At 58.4% G+C, this 22906-nt stretch overlaps 1 protein-coding gene across 2 annotated transcripts; it reads right to left on the bottom strand.

Annotated features, from left to right (window-relative positions):
* Positions 1-57: 57 nt before the first annotated feature.
* SLC35E2B (solute carrier family 35 member E2B) lies at positions 58-22176 on the bottom strand. Of its 2 annotated transcripts, none has more exons than XM_079933421.1 (9): positions 22041-22176; positions 11183-11585; positions 10953-11088; positions 10618-10745; positions 8864-8984; positions 7865-7918; positions 7500-7572; positions 6278-6423; positions 58-4709 (listed from the first exon to the last, which is right to left on the bottom strand). In XM_079933421.1, the coding sequence occupies exons 2-9, from the start codon at positions 11502-11504 to the stop codon at positions 4472-4474; spliced, it is 1218 nt and encodes a 405-aa protein (XP_079789547.1). In that variant the 5' UTR covers positions 11505-11585; positions 22041-22176; the 3' UTR covers positions 58-4471. The 2 variants fall into 2 exon arrangements, with proteins under 2 accessions (XP_079789547.1, XP_079789548.1); XM_079933422.1 differs by lacking the exon at positions 22041-22176 and adding an exon at positions 13159-13280.
* Positions 22177-22906: the final 730 nt, after the last annotated feature.

Genomic DNA, 22906 nt, shown 5'->3' on the forward strand with positions numbered 1-22906 from the left:
TGCCGGGCGCGCGCTAGCGCGTTATTACGGGCCTCGGCGCCGACTGCTGACGACACCCGGGGTGCCGGGGCGGGGCGAGTCCCTGCTGGCAGCTCGGGTTCGTCGGAAGTCCGGGCCTGGCCTGGTCGGGTGCCCGGTGTTGCGCCCTTTCTCCCAGTCCCCGTGACCGCGACCCCGGCGGTGGCGCGGTGGACTCCGAATCTTGCCTACGGAAGACCTCCCGCCGGACCGGGGCGGGGAGAGCGGTTGCCACGGGGTTTTAAGCTGTGCTGAGGCGGGGGAGGGGGGCCCTCAAAGTCCGTGCACTCCCTCATCGTGAGGTGCGGCTCTCAGAATGAAGTTCTCTTCCCTGGCTCCAGTTACTCTGCGGACCTTGGTGGTCACAGAAAACTGGCAGTTCAACCTCGAGAACCTCAGGAAAGAGAACGGTAAACGAATACCCACATTCACTGGACCTGAAATGGAAAATGTAGAAAAATGTGACAGGAAATGGGGGCACAGAAAGGGCGGTGGAATTGGAATTCTTTCTCTTCCCGGAAAGAAATGTTTACTTTCTGTATCCAAGCGCTTGTTTTGCTTCCTGAGTTTTTGGTGACAGGAAAAAACCAATTTTTTTTACTCCCTTCACGCTGAAAAGGGGTGAAGGCAATAAGAACCCACCCTTGTTCATTTCAGTAGCGCGAACACTGGAGAGTTAGTTACACAAGGAAGAAAACAGTACACGCTGAACATTTATTTTACTTTCGCAGAACAAGAGTCCTAGATAGTTGCTACCATGGTGGCTTAACCTAGACAAAAATAACCAGGGGGCGTCCACAGGATTCACTGTACAGCATCGATGCATTACCATAGCAGAATTAGCAGTGACTCAGCTATTTAACCACCATTTTCTAGAAAGAATTCATCTAGTCACATAAATACTGAAATAAGTGAAATACAAATCACTACAGACATTTTGCACAATGTACTTTGAGTTCTCCGCAGTTTTGTTTGGTATAAAGCACATATAATTTGGTTCTGATATAGACAATTATTGATATAATTTTCAAGTCTTTCAGTGTGGGAAAGTCACTCTCACTGTGGCCCTCTGCAACGTGGTGCCCCCAACACCGCCCTGGGCGGGTGCAGCTACTCACACATCTGCAGTCTAGAAACAGCACATCAGCTGAACGCCAGTTTTCCTCTGATGAAAACTGGAAAAAAAGCCCAAAACACCAAAGACTTTGCCAATTAGAACAGTTTCCAACCCAGTTTGGACATCTAGGCATGGACCCAGTGGCCACCAGACTCAGAATCTCAGCCCTCAGGAGGAGAGGAGGAGGTACTACAGAGACAGCAAACTGGAATGTTCTACACCCTGAGCTGCAGGGCGAGTACGCCAAGCGATGGTCAGCACAACCTCATGACTCTGCTCTCGGCCCCTCAGCCAGGATAGAGAAATAGGCAGACTCTTCAGGGGAGCTGGGACGTTCTTATTTATAAACTAAGAAAACAAAGAGGTCCCAACCAGGGCATGTACGTGTTTTGGAGAAAAACAGAGCCCTTAGCACAATGTTGGTCAAAGGCAAAAAGAGAGGAGAGTTTCTACCTGTAATAACATCTTTGTTTAATTTTTCCAACCCAGGGGAACAGTGAAAATACTTTCAGGCATCAGGAAGCACACCCCCTGGACAGATGTAAAAAGACATGTTGCATTTCTTTGATCCCCTCTGGCCCGTCTATAAATGACCGTCCATGGGACAGTCAGCGCCGCACAGGAGGGAAAGCCCACCAGTTTGGGGAAAGTATTTCAAGGGCTGGTGACGAGCGTGGCTCCATATGGATGACATTCCTCGTGCAGCAATTTTTTACCGTTTGATTCACAAATTAAAGACACATTTTGGATTGTGCAAGAGTATTCTCAGCTTTCCAAGGCATATGATTTTAATGCTGATATGCAGGAAATTATGACTATCAGAATTCTTTTCTAAAAAAGCCTTTTTTATGCCACTCAGTAGTGGAAATTTCCTTGAAAGCCAGAGAAGTGTGGATACTACATCTCTACGTATCAATGTAAGTAAGCAGATGACCAGATTCAGAAGCCTGGTTCAAGAGTTTGTTTACAAAGGCACGGATGACGACCAAAGACATAGGAGGAAGGGACCCAATGTAACACACAACACCCGGTGTCAACACTGGTACGAGCACACCTGCGATGGTTCAGTGAAAAGAACATACTAAAAAACCACTAAACAAAGTTAATTAAAAAACATGTCTGTACGGTTATTAAACAAATGCCACTGCCAGGCTGCGGAAACGCCCAACGTGTGGGCGACTTGGGGGGGGGGCTGCAGACAGAACGCAGCTGCAGCACATGGTTTGTGGCCTCCCACCCGGGATGAGGAGAAGTCTCAAAAGCAGCTTTGCTAGAAACTGCCTCATCTACTAATAATTTAGGAAAATCTTTCTTGGTCCTAATATCTAGAAAATCAAAACAGGATGAGAGTGGAGGGAGGGGCACGTCCACAGGAGGCAGGGACCCAGGTCCCTAACAACACTCGGACACAGGCGGCTGGCACCTGATAACACTCAGATGACAGTCTGCCGTGGGCAACCACAGATGCACCCCTTCTGTTCACGTCTCCCCATCAGCCGTGGGCACAGTGGCCACAGTCTGAGGGCAGAGGCAGCAGCCCCAGGGAAACGGTGCTTTCTCGCTGGTCCTCACAGATCAGTGCACCAGCCGCCACCCCAGCTACCGCCAAAGAATCCTCTTTAGTTTGGTTTTGGGGGGAAGCAGAAAAAGAGGAAAGGGATGAAACCTGGGAAAGTCACACGAGCAACCCCTGCACAGCGAAGGTGCGTGTGACCCGCCGTCCTCTGGAGCAGGAGGTCAGCTTCGTAAAAAGGTTGTTTGTAGTTTAAAAGGCCTCATTTTAATCCATCATCATTACAAGATTTTTAAAGTTAGCGGAACTTAATGAGATATAGTTATTGCTCTTTGTTTCCAAGAGATCTGCTCTCCAGGAGGGGCTCTTTTTATTTTCCAGCTGAGAAGCCAACGGGAAAACCAGAGAAGCAATCAGGGAGCCCAGGCCCCGAACAGCTGGGAATGCTGCCTGAGACTCAGGGAACGATTTGTGCCTTCGGGTGGCTCTGTCCGCAGGCTGGCTGGAGATGGCCAGGTGGCCAGCCCGCGGCCCCGAGTAGGGCTGCACCTGACAAGCCCCAGAGCTCTAGCCTGGTGGGAGGGAGGGGGCTGCGTCCCGATCAGAAATCCCAACGGGCTGCGAGGCAAGAGGTGAAGCGAGGGGTGGCGCCTCAGCCCACCACAGGCCTCAAACACCTGGCTGGCTGTCCGTCTGTCTGCTCTGGAGGAGGCGGGCCGGGCCAGGCCGTGGGTCCGACTGTGGTTTACCTGGCATACACGATGCGTTCCATAAGCCACCTATGCCTGTGTTTCCTTTTAAAAACCTACACTGTCATTTTAAACGCAGCATAACAAAAACAGTAAATATTCCACACTCGTCCTGCTCATCATTCACGAGGGAAAACCCTAAAAGCCTCGTTGATGAGACAAGGCAAGGCTCCTGACCAGTTGAGTGGGGACGGGTGCTCCCCAGGGGCGCTCCGAACAGCCTGCCTCTCACCCAGGGGAGCAGAAGGGACAGAAGCCCCCTCCCTGAGCCAAACACCGCGGGGGGCTGCCCGCAGCCTCGGGCTGGAAACCACGTCTGGGCCTCTGGGGAGCCCCGGCCGCAGGTGAGGGCTGGACCTTCAGGTGAGGAGCTCGGCGCAGCAGGCACGGAAAGGGGTGGGGCCGCCTTCGCTCCGTGAGTGACCTTCCCTAAGTGGTGCTGATGCGGGCAGCTCGGCCTCGGGCAGGAGGGCGGGACGCCGGGGCCGGACACTCCATCCTCGGGAGCAGGGAATGCCGGTCTCTGCACCCCAGCTGTCCCCTCTCCGCTCAGTGCCCCGATGCCGTGGCCTCCGTGTCTGGGCAGCGGACAGACTCCCTGACAGCCGAGGAGCCGGACGTACCTCGGGTGGCCGCCGACGGCTGGCGTGGGGAAGCGGGTTCTCTCCGCCGGCTACAAGTGGGGAGGGCAGCCGCTGGCACCTGGCTGCAGCCCCGGCTTCACAGCTGTCCCCAGTGGTCGTCACCCACAGAGGAATCGGGGCCTGGCCTGGCTGCAGGGGGTGCGCAGAGGCCGCCAGGAGGAGGTTGTCACGTGGCTCGGCAACGGCTCAGTGGCAGCTGTGGTCTGTGCCCCAGGGGCTGACATCTGGGACCCCGATTCGAGCTCCCACAGCTCTGACCGAACGTCCCAGGAAAGAGCGGGAAAGGCTGCCCACCCGCACCTCCCACACCCGGACTGTGACCCGTGGAGCCAGAGGCCCCACGCCTGCCATCCAGGGAGCAGGAGAGGCGAAGGGGGTCCCCCACTGGCAAGGAGCGGCATGGTGCGCTGCGCCCCTGAGGCTCCGGGGCTCAGTGGTGTGGCCGGGGGTCCGGGGGGAGCAGCGGCTCAGGGCTGCTGTCTGGGGACTGGCTGGTGGCCGCAGCCAGGCTCTGCATGGCCTCCCGCTGCTGCTGCTTGGCCTTGTTGTAGAGCAGGACTCCGGCTGTCACCAGCACGGTGCCCACGGCTGACAGGCTGGTGACCCTGTTGCCGAAAACGATGACGCTGAGCCAGACGGACAGGGCGTGCTTGACGGTGCTGGCGACACTGCGGGAGAGGACAGCGGGGACGTCGGCGGGGGCCGAAGGCGTCTCCGCTAACCCCACTCTTTCATGCTGGGGTCCTTCCTACTAGGAAAAAGGTCACCGAGAAGTAGCGACACTTCCAACAAAAAGCCGAGTCCCATCTTCACACTCAGCGTTTTGCCTTATTTTGCTTCGTCCTTTTTTTGACGGAAATATTTCTAAGTACATTATAGCTATCATGACATTTGATCCCTCACTACTGCAGCGTGCTCTCCACAGAACGAGGAAGGTTCCTCTGAGAGCGCCTGAGAGAACCGATCATTAGGGAGAGTATCTGGGAAGTGACACAGCCCTGCTCAGCCACTGCTGGGACCTCATGAAGACAAAGTGAACACGACAGGGCTTGTCTCCTGGGCTGCCATTGAGGACAATTTAAACTTAATTTTTGTACTTTTCTACCTAAAGCTATTTTCTTTAAAAAGAACTGGTTTGGGGACTGTCCTCGTGGTCCAGTGGTTAAGACTCCGCACTTCCAATGCAGGGGGCCCAGGTTTGGTCCCTGGTCGGGGAACTAGATCCCATATCCCGTACAGCAGCCAAAAAAAATTTTTTTAATAAAATAAAAAGAACTGGTCTTCTGTTTTCTGCCTTTTTTGAACCGTCAACTAACAATCACTGAAAAACAAAGTTTCAGGGGTATGTGGCTATAATTCCTGGCCCTAAATGGAAACAGGACCGTGTGACAGACGGTGACAGCGAGAGCGTCAGGAGACCTCAGCAATCGGCAGGCAGCTCCCCTCCAGGACTCGGGCAGAGGGTGCGTGCACCCCGGGAGGCCCAAGGGCAGCGACGCACCTGCTGCCATCACTCCTGGGTACAATTCCGCTCTCCAGTGACAGTTCTGAAGTTAAAGGACAAAGGCCCGTTGGCTTCTACGACAACTTGACGGGCAGACCCGCTGACATCACTGCATGGATTTCCAGGCCTGCTGGCAACCTCAGCCGACTCCTTTCTATTTGTTACTGAAAATGCTCCGGTGTCAAATCACGCTTTCGCTTTCGCTAAGTCCGCCCAGTTACAGAGAAGAAGCCTGTGAGACCTGAGCTCAGTGCTAAGTTACCAGCAGGGAGCCGACGGCCACGTGTGGCTGCTCGTGTGAACTGATTAAAGTTAGAGAAATGTCAGACGTTGGTTCCTCGTGGCACTTGGCACGCCCCAGGCGCTCAGCAGCACACGTGGCCTGCGGCTCCCACCCTGGGCGGCCCAGAAGCGGGACAATCCGTCATCCCGGGAGATTCCACGGACAGTGCTGTTTCGGGCAGAAGTACACTCACACCACTCCAAGGATTTCTGCTTCTGCACAAAATCCCAGTGGGGATTCCCCTAAAGATCTGTTTCACAGACTTTCCTGTTCACGTTTCAAACGGCACCAATACAGAACGGCCTAGTAATTACGACCTGTGACCACAGCGATCGCTACATTTGTGATTCCACAACCACGAACACCTCTTATAAAACGTCTAGATGGCAAGCGTTCCCCTCTGCACGTGACCTGGAGGCACCTCACCTCTTGGGAGGTGCGGTCCTTACCTGAAGGTCACGGGAGAGATCCTCCCCATGAGGGCGTAGGCTGTGACGCTCTGCAGGTGGAAGAGGACGCCGTCCGCCAGCAGCAGAAGCAGCACGTCCTGGCTGTAGCGGAAGCTCCTCGCGTTCCTCCCGATCACCGGCAAGTCCTGCGCCAGAGCCAGAGGGACGCCCGCGGTGCTGACACCCAGACCCCAGCCCAGGGGCCAGCGCAACGCTGGAGCCCGGCCGTAGGACAGGACAGCCCAGTTCCACGTGTGTTAAAAAGAGAGGTGTGCGTAGACGCGCACCTGTGCTTCTGTAGGACCGACGGGATCCCACGACACGCGTGAGCACAGGAGCGTGTTTGTGCCCACGCAGACACGTCTGGGAAGCAGCTCCACCAGGAGCGGGCCTGGGAGGGGCTGGGGGACATACTGCTCTCTGTTTCATAAGCTTCTGCCCTGGGACTTGTTCAACAGTGGTCACAATGTTTTTAAATAACAGTAGTAATAAAAAACAAGTGCAGGGGGACTTCCCTGGTGGCGCAGTGGTTAAGAATCCGCCTGCCAATGCAGGGGACACGGGTTCGAGCCCTGGTCCGGGAAGATCCCACATGCCGCAGGGCAACTAAGTCCGTGTGCCACAACTACTGAGCCTGTGCCCTAGAGCCCGCAAGCCACAACTACTGAGCCCGTGTGCCACAACTACTGAGCCCACGTGCCGCAACTACTGAAGCCCACGCGCCTAGAGCCCGTGCTCCACAACAAGAGAAGCCACTGCAATGAGAAGCCCACGCACCACAACGAAGAGTGGCCCCTGCTCGCCACAACTAGAGAAAGCCCATGTGCAGCAACGACGACCCAACACAGCCAAAAATAAATAAACAAATAAATTAAAAAAAAAAACAAGTGCAGGAATTCACTGGCGGTCCAGTGGTTAAAACTCAGCGCTTTCACTGCCGTGGCCCGGGTGCAATCCCTGGTCGGGGAACTAACATCCCACAAGCCCTGAGGTGCAGCCAAAAAACAACAGAAAAGTGCACCTAAAAACGCTCACAGCAACGTTTCCGGGAACCGCTGGCTGAGGTTTGGCCCCCGTGGGCACCGGACCCACACAGGACCCGCACGGGTTTGCTTCGCTCGGTCCCCCCCACCCCCCTGGGCGCGTGGCGGCCTCTGTGTATTCAGCACGCCCGGCGCCCGGGGCTCGCCCTGACCTGGGAAGGCACCAGGGCTGGACTCACCATGAAGAAGATCCAGGCCGGGACGAGCATGGCCACGGCTGCTGCACTGGTGTAGAACTGCAGCTCCGCGGCCCTGCGGGGACAGGCGCCTGATCCTCTCCCCGCCTCACCCCGCCCTCGCCCTCCGCGGAACCGGGGTGCCCCAGTTAATCTATCTCCTCCCAGATGATAACGGACGGCCGGGCCTGACAGGCGACCCACCGGCCACGGGACAGTGACAGGCAGCCTCAAACGAGCCGGCCAGGGGCAGTTGGAAACAGGTGGGGTTTTCTCCCAAGTTTCAACGAGGTTCTTTTAAAGGCACCATGAAACGGGAGGGGTCAGGGCACAGGGTGGTCTGGTCTCCATGGAGCAGCGACACTTACGAGAACCTATATTTGTCCCCGCTGAGGAGCTTTTTGGAGAAAACGTTCTGCAAACTAGAATAAAGAAAAGAAGAGGTTACGAGAGGTCAGATGGTACCTCACACGGCCGAAGCGCCCTGTCCTCCAGAAACAGGGACACACGGCAGCTCCTTGGGGATGGCCCTGGCGTCTGCTGTGAGCCGGGCTGAGCTGCCCCTTTCACAGATGGGTAACCTGAGGTCTCAGAGGCTGAGGACATGCCTGAGGTTACCCAGCTCTGCTCGGCAGCGGCCACGGAACAGACAGTGTGAGCACAGGAAGACCCTGGGAAAAAAACAGAGACAAAACTGCTGGCCGGGAAGGCCCGCCGTGGCCAATGGGAAGACCAGACAGCGTCCAGCTTCCCTGGAGCCAGAGGGCTCAGCATTCTGAAGAACGACGCTGCTCCCTGGACGCTGGGTGCACAGCAGCTCTGGCCAAGGGGGCTTAAACCAGAGCAACAAGCCTGCTGCACAGGTTTACAGGCCCTGTCCCCCCCCGGGGGTTTACGCTGCAGGCCCGTCAGAAACCTAGAGGGAAACCCGTGTGAAGATGTTTCCTGCAGATCTAAGTCACGAGGTCTGCAGCGTCTGCAGGTGAGCGAGGAGGCTTCTGGAGACCATCCTGTGCTCGGAGTTAACAGGCGATATGCAAACTACGACGTGAGCTGGACTGTGTTTCTGGGAAAGGCTGAAGGAAACACAGCAAAGTGTGAGAAATGAAATGAAAGGTGATTTTTCATTTTTCAGCTGTATTATTCAAATTCAAACCCTCCAGATGGGCCTGTTTCTCTTTGGAAGTAATGGCAACAAGAAACCCTTGGATACCGTGTTGCTGCTGTTTCCTCTCTTTTCTCAGAAGTGGTGACGCTGAGACAGCAGGCTGTGCAGAGGTGTCAGCAAGACGGCTCAGCCGCCACTGGGGTGTGACATCTATCCCCCGTCCTGCGGGACACGGAACCCCACGCGGCACGGGACTCACCAGTCCATGATGTTGGTGGACAAGGCGGCCGAAAACCCCAGGAAGTTGAAGCTCATCTCAGTGGCCGTGCACAGCGCCAGGCCGCCCATGACAGGGATGAGCGAGAGGTTGACCAGCAGCCCTGCGGAGCGACAGCACACAGGGGCCGGGCTGCAGCGCCCCCCAGCGGGCCGGGCTACCCCCCACCCCGCCCCAGGAGTGCTCTGCACACTCACTTTGTTTGATTCTTCTCGCTGGACGGAAAATATAGCACATGCCTCCTGTCACCCGCTCCAGAGCCAGGTGCCAGGGGCACGGCAGCCAGAGCCACCAGCTCCAAGCCCTGTTCCCTGCACCCCACCCCCCGACCCCGAACCCTCATCTGCAAAACGAGTTGGGTGAAGGGTGGTCTCCAGGGAAGGCTGGGAGAGGAGGGAGGCCCCAGACCCTCAGAGTGTCCAGCGCTCCAGCCTTCGTTCTGAAATCTAACCAACAGCCTTGACGTGAAGGTAAGGCTAAGACCATTCGGTGCAACAGAAAATCACGTCACTCTGCACACAGGGCATCCAGCTTCATGTGGTGCCGCCGCTTTGATTTCAGACACAGCATTCCATTTATCTTGAAATTCAAAGCAGATGAAGGGACTAGCCTCTCGTGTTCAGCAAAAAGGAGCAGAGATGCAGCCCTCAGATGACCGTAGCCCCCACCCCCGCCGAGGACAGCGCTGTCCACACAGCAAACCCACAGGCCCACGTGGCCTGAGGCTGAGAGCATCACCACAGAAGGAGGCCTCTGCTGGATGGCGGACCTCACGCAGGGGCCATGGCTGGGAGGCCGTCCAGGGGGCAGGCGCCTTCGTGGACTCGGGGCTCTGCCGGGGCTGACCCACAGGGCGTCACTCCTCTGGGGACCCCAAACCTTGGGGTCCCTCAAGTCCTGGCACCTTCATCATTCTCCAACGCCTCCCCAACAGACTTTTTTTTGCTAAATTTTATCAAGATTTCCTAATTGTTCTCAGCAAGACAGCTGGTTTTCTACGCACGTACCCACCGCAGCTGGAGCCCAAAGTGTGATGCTTTTAAGGCCCTTGAGATAAATCCTTTCTGCATGGTGAAGCTTGACGTGCGCTCAGGCTGTTTCCTGCCGAGTACGATTTTAGGAATCGCTTTTACACTTTGATCTGATGCTGTTTTACCATCACCTAAGCGTTTGTGCGGCTCCAAGGGCACGTCTGCGAGAAGCCTGGCTGCGCCCCGTCCGTCCCCATCCTCCTCTCTCCCTGAGGCAGGTGCCGCCTTGTTTTACCTTTTTGTCATTTTACTAGTTGAAGCAAGCACGTGTCTCCCTCTGTGAGCGCCCCCCACCCCCGGGGTCAAACACGACGTGTCACGTCCACGAGTCTGCACTCTGCTTGTCTTCACGGAACCACACTCTCTAAACGGTTGGCGGGAAAGTCCGGGACGTGGGCAGCTGGCAGCGCGTGCCCGCAGCCCAGGTGGGAAATTTGTAACAAGTCCCCTGTGCTGAGCTTTGGGGAGCCACAGTGGAGGGCAGGAGGGGGTGCGGAGGAGGGGCCGGGGCGCCTGGCAGATTCCTGGGACAGAAATGGCACCGAGGTTACCTGCCTGTCACTCCTTCACCCAGCTCCTACCATCCCGGGCCTCTGAGGCTAAGAAACGACAAGGAGGGAAGTGGAGGGAGCTGAGCTCCAGGGTGACGTGGGTGGGAGCGGCCCCCGGAGGAGCTGGCACGCCCGGGCGTTGGAGGCTGCTCACCGGTGTGCTCCCCCAGGACGGTCCGGGACAGGATCACAGTGAAGATGGGGGCCGAGCTCTTCACCGTCTCAGCAAAGGACACCGCCACATTTTTCAGGCTGACCAGACCCAAAACCACTGTTGCAAACCTAAGACAGTCAACAGCGTCACAGGGATGAGTTGGTGCCTCTGCAGCCACGGGGCAGACCTGGTAGGAGCCCAGAGGGTGTGCACGTCTGCCCCGCCCCCGCCCGGCCCCCTCCCTCCCAGGATCACCTGATGGTAACAGTCAGCCAGGGGGAAGTGTTTTACGTGTAAAAAACTCAGTCCCTCAACCAGGAACGTTAGCTGCTTACCTCATGAGACCCACGAACAACATGGTCATGATGAAGTTGGGAGGGTAAGAAAGCCGGGTTTTGTGCTGATACAAACAGCAGGGAACAAATATTTTAACACAGCCGATGAGCGTGGTTGACAGCATCTGCACGGCCCCTGGAGGAGGAGACGGGGGCGGGGGGCGCCAGCTGAGCAGAGGGGCTCCGCCCCGCCGGGAGCTCCATCCCGCCGCCAGCGCCCGGTGGGGTACCTAGCATGCTGGGCTCCCCTTCCAGAAGGGACAGGATGTACTTGTTGAGAAACAGGGTGCAGAAGCTGAAGAAGAACCAGAGTGTGAGGTAGATGAGGGCGCGGGCACCCCACACGCCCAGGTCCGCCTCGATGACGGTTGTCTCGGTGACGGTGACCGTGAGCACCTGCTCGTCGGGGCCACCTTCGCTCTGGCCAAATGCGATCTTCTCACTCCGGTGGCCAAACACGGGGCCCCAGGCCAGGAGCGGCCGTCCCCCCGGCTTCTCACCGGGGCCCGGAGCCAGCTCTGCCAGGGCCGCGGGCTTAGCGGATGCCGACATCTCAGGGGCGGCGGGCAGCGCAGGGCAGGGACGCGGGGACGGAGGCAGCGGCCATGCAGGTGGCACTGGGCGGGGCGCGGGCTGGAGTGGGAAGGAAAGGACGGCGTTGCGTGAGCGGCTAAGGTCCTGCCGAGTTTAATCACCCACTTAGAGTTTTCAAGACGCAAACTCGGGGTCCTGGCCTTGTTTCCAGCCCCAAAGGAGCGGGCGCCCCAACAGCTCGGACTTGTCTTCCAATAAGTTTCTGAGACCAAAGCCTTTACCAGCCTCCGTTCCCTCCTCACACACCTGACCCTCCAGCCGATCCCGCCGGAACTCCTTCTACAGTACCTGCCAACCCCTGCCTCTTCCAGCCCCGCCCCACCCCCAGGGCACCCCGCACCCCCCAAGCACCGGCCCAGCCTCGAGCTCATCCTCCAGGCTGCCCTCCAGCAGCTCGGCTGAGGCCTGGGCTCTCCGCCCCCACCCTGGAAGCTGTCACAAGTGCTATGCACCTTCCCACCCACCGTGGGACCAACCAGAGCCGCTGAGGAAGGGGCCCCCTCGCCCGGAGCTCTTCCCACCAGGCTGGCTCTCCCACGCCCTCACCCAACTTCTTAATATTTCATCCAGTGTTCTGAGTTGTCCTTTGTGGGAGGGTTGACCTGCCCCGTCAGAGACTCTGAGTTTCTGTCCCTCCATCGGGTTTTGAGTTCCAACCCCTGCGTTCTTCGAGTTCTATTTGTTACCGTTTCAAACTGGCCTGTTTCTCTCAACTTTCGATTCCTTCTTTGCATCCTCTCTTTCACGGTCCAACAGTTCATCACCCAAGCCCTGACAGTATGACCCTCAGCCTCTCAGCGGGTCAGCGGCCCGCTGGCTCGAGGGGGCTGTTCGCGTGCACAGATCCTCGGCCAGGGGACCTCCTCCTGGGCTTGAGGGCGGGCGGGCCTTGGAGCGGGCATGGGCACTGCCTCTGCAGGTGCCCAGGAGAGGGTGATCCTCCCTCAACAGACCCACACCTGCTTGGCGCTCAGGCCTGTGGCCACGACTTCTCAAGAAAGACCCCTCACTCCCTCAGATCACAGGCGAAGTCCGACCCGGTCTCTCCCGTTTGCTGGTGGGTGAACGCTTCAAGTTCCGGCCCTTCTTTTTTTTAATTTATTTTTTTGGCCACGCCACGCAGCTTGTGGGATCTTAGTTCCCCGACCAGGGATTGAATGCGTGCCCTTGGTGGTGAAAGCGCTGAGTCCTAACCACTGGACTGCCAGGGAAATCCCAGTTCTGGCTTTAAGCAGCATCCCGGTGACACCACCTGCCCAGCTCAGGAGCCCTGGCCACTCCTCCTCAGTGACACCAAACTGCAGTTCCCAGCCCCCTGCCCCCACCTCTAGGCAGCCAATCTGGCTGCCTATGTCCTCATCCCTCCGATGCTGACATTCGGGGGGCGCCCGTCGTGCTTTAACCTAACTTCCAGGCATGCATGACCCAGACGGACTTGTGACTCCCTGACCCCACCTGAAGCCAGGCTCCTGGCTGAGCAGCCCCCCAGCTCCCCGTGTCCACCCAGTGCTCTCGGTCACCCCACAAGCTCAGCAGCACCAGGTCCCGGTGGGCACCCAGGCCTGACATGCACCCCGACCCTCGGGACACCAGGGCAGCTCCCCAAACGCACCCCAGACCACGACGAATGCACGTGGTCCTCCCGTGGGCCCCCACTGCCCCCGCGATACACACGAGCCCTTCGAGCCCTCTGGGCGCTGACGGGGCCAGATCTCCGCTAACGCCCCGTCCTCCTTCCTCTTCCCAGCCCGGTCCCGCCGTCCTCTCTGGGCCACACCCTGCTGGGAGCTGCACCTCCGTGGGCTGGACCGGCTGTGGCCCAGCAGGGGTATGGGGAGCCCGTGCTGCCCCCCAGCTGGGAACAGGGGCGCAGCTGCGGGTGGACGGAAAACACAGGAACAAAGCCCGTGTGTAGCTCGGGATCCCCGAGAGCAGAGAGATGGCGCCCCACCCCCGGGCCCCTGGCTGACCCCGTCTGGATGCCCAGCCCTGCAGCCGGGCCCCCCCAGGGCACAGCTCCCACTGGCCGCGGGGGCTCTGCCTCTCAAGGGAGCCCCCGTCAGGCCCACCGATGGCACCAAGCCCCTCTCTTCAGGGCCCCAGACCCGGTGTTTGTCACACAAGCCCCGACGCCACCGCTGAGGCCCCAAAAGCAAACCTGTTGGCGAGGTGACGCTCCAGAAGCCCCCGGGGAGGGTCCCATCGCCCTTCCTCTCTCTCGTCACAGAACGAGGCTGGAGGCAAGGTGCAGGCGCTTCCCCCGACTCTCTCCACTCGGTTTCCGTCTGGGAAACGCACAGCTTCCCAGGCAGCACCGCCAGCCGGGCCTCCGCCTCCTTCTCTGCAGCTCAAGGAGCTCTGGCCCGACGCCAGAGCGCCGCCGCTGAGCCCCGAGGCCCTGGGGCGCCCGCTCTCCTTCCTCAACAAGAAGCTGCTTTGAAACAAAGACGGTCCGTGCAGTTCCACAGCTGCCGCTCACCTGGTGACGGTGTGGTATTTCACTGGATGAACAAGCCACAAGGGACTCATCCCCACTGCTGACCACACCGGGCCCCAGACCGTCCGCCACGTCCGTCCTGTGCAGGTCGTTCCTTGTGTTTCTGCTGGGTCTGCGCCCACGGGGCACCCACGACCCCCGAGGTCATCGTGCTGGGCTGTACCCTTACCCGCCCTGGAGGTTCTGCCCCATCTGCCCCGAGGGTGGAGGGTGTTGGCGGCCTCTGAAGAAGCAGAATCCATCACACACACACCCCCGCCCACCCAGCACACGAGGCTCCAGTGCCTCCCGACTGTCCCAGGCTGAAAGCGGCTGGCAGCACAGACGCAAACAGATTCAGACCGAAACGGTGGGGATGGACCTTTCAGGAGTCACCGCAAGTGACAGGGAACGTAAGAAAGAGTCAGCAGAGCCCGTGGCCGGGATGGCACGGGGACAGAGCGTCCGTCAGATGGGGTCAACGCGGCACTTTTTTGCCAGCAGCAAAACAAAAGCCAAACAGAACCTAGGCGCCTGTCGACAGGGACGCAGATGGCAGCGGGTGGGGATGGACGCCCACAGCGGGCAGAGGGAAGCCGCACACGGGCGATGGGTGATGGGCAAACCTTACAGCCGTCGGAAATGCTGAGGCCGAGTCGCGGAAGGAGACACACGACACAGCGCCACCAGTGCACTTAAGTGTGTCCAGACACAACATGTCATTAGAAATAAAAGCACAAAAAGTGCTGTTAAGAGCAAAGAACTGGGAACTCAAGCTGGGGGCGGGGGGGGGGGGTCCGGGTTGGGCCGCAAGGACAGGGGACGCAAGCGGGCAAGCATGGCGGGCGTCGCGCTGTTTTCTAGGCCGTTCCGAAAGCTGAGGATTTATACATGAAAAAGAGCCAGGCAGCACCTGGGGAGACAGATGCCTGTTCAGACCAGAGCCTCCCGGACCGTCTGCCCTTGGTGACCTGGTCTCAGGTGGCGCCAGGAGCTTTCTGTGTCCTGCCGCAGGTTCCGGACTGGAAGGCAGCAGGCGCTCCATCACAGACCAGCACTGCTGTCCACTGCGTCCAGAGCAGGGCCCAGGGAGCCCAGGACGGATGCTCAGGCTCCCTCCAGCGCGTGACCTCTTCCTGACCATCGACAGCCCACAAGCAGCCCACCCAGCCTGGTGACCGAGGACGCGACAGCCAAGGGACAGGCAGACCCCCCCGCTTTCGCGTGCAGCAGGAGGGGTCGGCAGCCTCCGTGTGTGTAGTTTCCGGAAGGAGTCCAAATGCCTCTGGAGTCAGAACAAGGGCTTTGAATGTCTTAAAAAGTGAAATCACGGGACTTCCCTGGCGGCCCACTGGTTGGGACTCTGCGCTCTCACCGCAGTGGCCCGGGGTGCAATCCCTGGTCGGGGAACTAAGATCCCGCAAGCCGCGTGGCCCAGCCCCCAAACAAACAAACAGATGAAATCAACTTGGGAATGGACGGTCCTGTCTTGCTCCTTCTGGACAAGACTCCCCAAGTCACACCAGGGTTCCTAATTGTTTGCTTGCTTTTGCTCCGTCAGGCGATGGGGGTCTGAGGCCTGGAGGGCTCCTCCAGCGGCTCCGGGGGTGGGGCCGGGGGGCTGGAATAAGGAGGGGCCACTACAGAGAAGCGGCGGAGACCAGGCAGTGAACGAGGCCCCCTGGGCTGTGATGGAGGCCGAGGTGGCAGGGAAAGCAGAGACCAGGGCGGGTGGCCCTCCAGGCCGGACGCCAGAAGACCCTTCTCTGGGGAATTCAACAGGCACGGGACAGACCTTGAGGACAGAAATCAGGGCCCCAAGGAGAGGCCTTGACGGAGAAAGCAGCTGAGCAGCCCGAGCTTCTGGTCACCCTTCAGTGCCCTGGGAGCTGAGCCAAGGCAGGAGACGGGGCAGGGGGAGCCGAGTGCCCACCGGCAAGCAGGACGTGCTGCTTTGAAAGTCACCAGAACAGGGTCCCTGGGGATCAAGACCAGGGTGGCAGAAGTGGAAATCTCACCAGGGGCCCCGGGCTCCCAAGAAGATCCGACTCAGGACAGGACTTGACGTGGAGGCTCCGAAGGCCCCCAGAAGCACACGGGGAGCTCGAGGTGGCGGGCATCAAGGATGCAGCCACCAACGTGACCGGGGGTCCTGCTTCTGGACACAGCCCACAAGGGCCAAAGCGGCCCCATCCACAGCCCAGCCACCAGAAGGAGAGGCAAGGCGCCTGGGGAAAAGCTTCCACGACTCAGCCTGAGGACAGGTGAGGATCAAAGATCAGAGACCACCTGGCCCGCAGGCTGCCAGTGGGGGAGAAACTGCCTCCTGGCTGCTCCAGGAGGGACAGATGGACAGGATGCAGTCGTGCAGACAAACAGACGAAGAAACTGTCAGGAATAAATCAGCGGGATGAAAACATGGCAAGACTAGAGAGGAAACGTCCCACTGCTGAATGAAACTACGGTGTCCTCCGACTATTTCCCTGCGAGGTGTTAACTGGTGACCAGGGTCAATCACAACTTTACCCCCCGGAGAAACGAGCGGATGCCCCTCCACGGAGCCACCAAAGTGGGAACCACCAGGAACGAGACAGACACCACGTCTCCCTGACCTGAGGCGCTGAACCCGGCACCGCTGCAGTTTCCCTGCCACAGGTGCAGATCTGACGGTGAGAAAACGCAGGCGTCGAAAGCCGAGGAAGGAGGATGGACGACAGAGGACACCAGGCCAGGGGCTGCAGACCATTACAGCATCCACAACGCGCAGATCCTGCCAACGCCACGCACCTTTTCAACATTCACGCCCTCTGGAACCAAAAATGATCAAATCAATGACATCTCTAAAACCAAAAATCTCTAACGTGCAATACAGACAGAACTACCCGAACCAAACCACCACTCGGGTGAACAACGTCATCCCACTGAAGAGCGAAGGGCAGGAAGCCGGCCAGTAACTGCGCCAGCGGCGCGGAGAACACGCGCAGGCTCCAGACGACACCCCAGGCAGGCGAGGTGCGGCAGACAAGGGTGTGCGCTGCGGGGAAGGAGGGGTGGCCGCAGGACGCCTGTGCAGGCCGCTGCCCCCCCCCCCCCGGGAGGCCTGGAGGCAAGGACGCCCCCAGCAGCACAGCCGGCTCCTAAGCCTCATTCTCTGCTGGGCTGAACCAGCCTCCTTGGAGGAACGGCTGATGCCAGGGCTGGGGCAGGAACTGGGTCAGAAGGAGAGGGAGGGCTCCTAGGGTGATGGGGACTTATCAGAAGGACACAGGGGCCAGCGTGAGGGATGCAGTTTGAGAGAGAAAGTAAATAATAGCAAAGGGTTAGAAGCCACACATCCACCACGATCACTAAACGGGGAAAGGAGAAAGCACTTCCTTCTGTTACAAAGTCAGATGACTGATGCAATTAGAAAATCTCCGTTTGGCGACCATGCCCATGATCACACTAACAATCGACTCGGGCTGGGTGAAAATTTAGAAATAACAGAATATTTAGTCTCAAAGTGTATCCCTACAAGGTACGTGTTAGTAACAAAGGGCACTCGATGGAGGTCCAAAGGGGAGAAGACAGGAAACTTCCTTGAAGAAGGAGGAGAAGGGGGAGGCGCCTATCCAGATAGGAGGATTCCAGGTCACGTGCTATATCGGCGCAGAAACAAGTAAACAAATTGGAACGGAGGCCCAGAGACTCCGCACAAGCAGAATTCTGGTCCAAGACAGAGTGGGGCTGTGGCTCGTTGGAGAAGGGAGGCCACTGTCGCTGATGCTAGGATGGCCGTTATCCACACCAGAGAAAACAAACTGGACCCTGATCTCACAATTCTAGACAAATAACGATTAGCAACACCCACAGAGCACTTCCTAGGAAGCAGGTAGGGTCTGACCGAGCATCTCACACATATTAACTCAATGAATCTTCACAACAACCCTTGCGGAGGGACGCTGTCACCCGTGTGAGACACATGAAGTGGGGAAACGGCCTCTGGCCACAGTTCAGGGCTTGGACCTGCGCAGCCTGTCTGTGAAATGCAGCTGTGTAAACCCTTACGTTTAGAGGAGAATGTAAGAGAATATATTGCTGATTCTGGTATAGGAAAAGAGTGTCTTTTTTTTTCTGCCCGCACCACACAGCTTGCAGGATCTCAGTTCCCCGACCAGGGATTGAACCCGGGCCCAGCAGTGAAAGCGCTGAGTCCTGACCACTGGACCAGCAGCAAACTCCTGAAAACGAATATCTTAAACCAATGCCCATAAAGGAAAATATAAATAAAACAGACTGTGTTGGCTAAACTAAGAGCTTCTGTGCCATCGAAACGCACTATAACGTCTTGTAACACGAACACACTAAATGACAAAGCGACAACCTGGAGGAGGCAGTTAGGACGTGACAAAGGAGAGGGAACGGATTCCTACAACTTAATAGGAAATGTGGGCAAAAGCACCAGCGCAGGAGAGCGTTTCCAAACGGCCGATAAGCACGAGAGAGGATGCTTATCAGCCCTCCAGCGCCGTGTAACGCGGCACCGCACACCCGGCGGCACAGAGCAATGACACACCTACGACCCCGCAAGCTTTTGTGGTCGGGACTCTGGCAGCAGCTGTGCTGGGCAGTTGGCCGTCACGATGGCAGGAGGGGCCGAGGCCTCACCCGAAGGCCGGGGCGCCTGCTTCCAAGCCCACACGCGCAACCCCCGGCCAGCTGTTGGGGGAAGACCCCTCCGCGGGGCCGCCCGCAGCCGGCACCTGGCCTGCATTGGAACGGCTGAGAGAAAGCGCCCGAGGAGGCCCGAGTCTTTTTGTAACCTCGTCCCCTTCTCGTTTGCTGGTTTGCTGTTCGGAGCTCATTAGAAGGCCGGCCTCGAGGGGAGGGGCTACAGAAGGTGAGAATGCGGGGAGGGAGGCAAGGTCACGTCCAACCACGGGGGTCGACCTCACCAGCGGTCAGGGAGCTGGACACACCACCCACCCCCACTGCCAAAAACCATCAGGTCTGACAACACCCAGAGCTGCTGGAAGGTGTGGATCCAGAGGCCCCCAGACACGGCTACGGGGCGGCTGGTACGAGCACTTGCGGAAATGGCGTGGCAGCCTCTTGAGAGCTACGCGCCTGCGCACCCTACACATCAGCACTTCCACTCTCGAGGTTCCCCCAGGGAAGTCCTGCGAGAGCGTCCAGAGTGGGAGTGCCCGTCATGACGGCTGGGAAGTGCGACCGGCCACCCATCGGAGAATGAACGTGTGCTGTAGACTTGGCCCAGGAGTGAGGACGAGAAACGTCCTGCAATAGCCACGGCTGACGGCCGGCCAGGCCCTCTCTGCCCGGATGGTGGGCGGGCACGTGACCGCAGCACTTACCACTGGTTACCGGCCGCAGCGCCGATCCTGAGCAGAAGGCCCGCTCCTGGCTGCGGCGAAGCCCCGCGCGGCTGCGCTGGGCATCGCACATGGAGGCCGGCAGCGGCCAGGTGTCAGCGGCCCAGAGCCCAGCAGGTGTGGCTCACCCAGCCCCGCGGAGACCCCAGCTGCCCTCCCCAGCTCCGGCTCGTGTTTCCACCGCCCGTTCTTCTTTCTCAGCCCCCGTGACTCCAGGTGCCTCCACGAGAAGCAATTCTCATCCTGCGAAAGACCGAAGGTCAGCGGCCCCAATCTGACAACGAAAAACTGACCCCACCTTCCAGGTCGGCCTGGAAACAGGGCGGACAGGGCTGAACGCAGGGCTCGTGGGGCACTGCTCCCCGCCCAGGCCCTTGGTGACAAAGGTCTGAATTATTGCCCTCTCAGATTATAGCACAAATAACAAGAACCGAAACGTAGCCTTTTCCACCCAGCACGGAGTAGGTGGCTCACGAGGCCAGGGTTGACTCTTAACTTTACTCCTGCCTAGAGCTGTCTTCAGAAGAGGGTTCACACGTGGGACTGAAAGGAAACCAGGTCAGCGACACGTAGCGAGAAGCACACCTGTGACACTTCCGTCACGTGCAGGTGCTGAGCCCCCTCTCCCACGGCCTGAATGGCCCAGCCTCCGCCAGCCCTGCAGCGAGGGCTCACGACCCACGGGGAGGGTGCCTGGTTCTGAAACGGGGGGGGGGGGCAGGACCACCACGGCACATTCTCCACCGAAGGGAAGTTTGCGTGGAGGTTAGCGAAAATGAAGATGTCAACTTTCCCATCCAGTTCCGTAGACCCTTAAATTTTAGGGCCTGTCAGCCTGGGGTCAAGAGTCCCTGTTCTCCAACAAACAACTCAAGATGTTCTCAAATGCCTGGTGAGGAAATCTAGGTTGGTTCAAATTGTCAGCAGGGCAGTTTAGACAAAATATACTTAAAGTCTACAAATTTTATACACTAATTCAGAAATTCCACCTCCAGGGATTTATCCTAAAGAAATAATCCAACAAAGGCCCAAGATTGTACATACAAGGATGTTAAAAAGCTTTGTTTTTAAGACTAAGAAGCTGACACTAGCCAAGTGTCAGATAAGAAATTTGTAACGAACCCTGTCACATAATGGGACACTGTAGCCCTGCAAGTTTTGACAAAAATAGATTTGTCATAGATTAAGTGAGAGCAGAGTTACAAGCCCTCTGCACAGTATGTTCCCGTTTAAAAAGTACAAATGGTTCAGAAGCACACAGGCGAAGTTACCAACTGTGGCCAGCTCTGGGAGCAGAATCTCAGGTCCTTCACATTTCGTTTGCGTTTGGGCTCCTCTTCATTTTCTAATTTATGTGCACTGAACATGGATTTCTTAACAACAAGGACCTGTATATAGCACAGGGAACTACAATCAATATCTTGTAATAACCTGTAATGGAATGGAAAAGAATCTGAAAAAGAATGTGTGTGTATAACTGAATCACTGCTGTACACCAGAAACTAACACAACATTGTAAATCAACTGTACTTCAATTTAAAAAAAAAACTTTAAAAAGAAAATGGACTTCTGTAATGTAAAAACTTTCCTATTCCCTCCCTTAATGTTCCTTTTCATGCTGTTTAATATTGTTTTATTCTGCTTTACAATGTTACTTACAAGTTTAAAGATTTTTGGTAAAGTACATTGCACTCTACTAAAAAACAAAGAACTTTAAGCCACTAAACAAAGAGTCTGCCTCTAAATAGCTTTTTTTTTTCCTCTCTTTTTTATACAGCAGCAGTAGGTGAGCAAGGTCCTCAAGGCTTCAGAAGATGAGCTTGGGGCGGTGGGGCGGGGGCACTGCCTGGACCCCACAGGCCCCGTAAAACCCGCTACAGGAAAGTCACCTGAGGACTACAATGAAGTCTTAGCTCTGGGCCTGACTGGGAGTTTCCCACTCCAATTTACAAAGTAACAGTCCGCTAGGACCAGCGCCCGGCAGGATGTTAGTCATTATATAATTTCCAGTTTTCTAAAATCCTGCATAGAAAGACACCAACTGCAATGAATTTGCGGGCGATCGCGCCCTTTGGTTCCGGATCGGACGGAGCATCTTTACCCGGTTCTTTCGGAAGCGGTTGCACCTGCCGCTCGGAGGCCATGCCCCACTTCGGGGGGGCATCGGCGGGAGGGGGGGCTAAAACGCAAGGACACCCGACCCTGTGCCCCCCCCATCCCGCCTCTGACAGCCCACCCCCACGACCCGGGCGCGGCTCCCCCCACCCGCTCCGGAGACCCCAAAGCCCCGCCGCACCTGTGCCCAGCCGCCCCGCCTCAGGCGCCGTGCGGACCCGGGACGGGAACGCGGCGCCGGCCGTGGAGGCCTGGGGTCCGAGCGGACACCTGCGAGGTGGGGCGGGAACTCCATGCGGTGGACGCTGAAGGAGCGGACCGGTCGTGAAGGCGCGAGGGACTGTGCCCCCCGGCGGCGTCGGACGCCCAGGCGCGCGCGTGCCAAGGCCCTGGGGTGGCTCAGCGGCCGCGCCCGCAGAGGGTCCTGGGCCGGGGAAGGGAGGTGGCTAGTGGGGGGAACTTCGGCCCAGACGCAAAGGGCGACCCCCGCAGGCGACCCACCCCGCCAGCTTAATTCAGCGCTTCACCCACCGAGAAGTCCCCGGGCTAGACGCCGCGCGGGCCCCGCAGCCTCGGGGACATGCACCGGGACCCGCAGCCGCATCCGGGCGGAGTTTCAGCGCGCCGGGGCGAAGGACGCGGTCACCGGGGCCCCGTCGCCCCCGCCTCCACACGGCGACCCGCCCACGTCTCGGCGACTGCGGCTCCCCTAGCGAAAGCCTGCGGGTCGGGCCCGGTGGGCGGGCCCCAAACAGACCCCCCCCCCCAACCCCGATCCCTGCGGGCGGTGGGGCGGGGACGGGGGCGGGGCGAAGCGGGGCGGAAGTGCCGCTACCGGCCCCGGAAGCCATGAGCTGGAAGTGACGCGCCGGAAGCCAGCCACGGCTCCCCGCTGGCCCGCGGGACTCCTTCCGCTTTGTCCTGAGCGTCTGGGCTTCTCTGCCGCCGCTGCTGAGCCGGTGGAGGGGCCACGCTACTGGTTGATTCTCCCCCGCTGTCGTCCCCTTGGCACCCTCCTGGCCGTAGCACTTCAGCCCAGGCGGGGGTGGTGATCCTGGGTGACGGCGACCCCCATCGTCATCCCCTTGGCACCCTTCGGGCTGTACCACTTCAGCCCAGGCGGGGGTGGGGCGAAGGCGATCCCCGTGGCCTTGGTACCTTCCGGGCCGTACCACCTCGGCTGGCGCCCCTCGCGGTTTTCCCCCTTGACACCTCCGCCCAGATGGGGGGGGGGGGGGGAGCGATGGCGCCCCCTCGCGATATCCTCTGGCGTACCACTTCAGCCCAGACGGCGACCCCCTCCGTCCTCCCCTTGGTACCTTCCGGGCCGTACCACCGCGGCCCAGGAGGGGCGACCAGTTCGTGGACCTATAAGTCCCTAAGGGGCCGCCCTCCGA

This window comes from Stenella coeruleoalba, assembly GCF_951394435.1.
Source record: "Stenella coeruleoalba genome assembly, chromosome: 1".
Classification (NCBI taxonomy): Eukaryota; Metazoa; Chordata; class Mammalia; order Artiodactyla; family Delphinidae; genus Stenella; species Stenella coeruleoalba.

Excerpts from the sequence above, each read along its gene's own strand:
- SLC35E2B (XM_079933421.1), bottom strand. The coding sequence starts at position 11,504 with ATGTCGGCATCCGCTAAGCCCGCGGCCCTGGCAGAGCTGGCTCCGGGC. Across the intron at positions 8,985-10,617 it reads CGTCCTGGGGGAGCACACCG|GGCTGCTGGTCAACCTCTCG; the intron begins GTGAGCAGCCTC and ends GTCGCTCCGCAG. Across the intron at positions 6,424-7,499 it reads CGGCCTGGATCTTCTTCATG|GACTTGCCGGTGATCGGGAG; the intron begins GTGAGTCCAGCC and ends GCTCTGGCGCAG.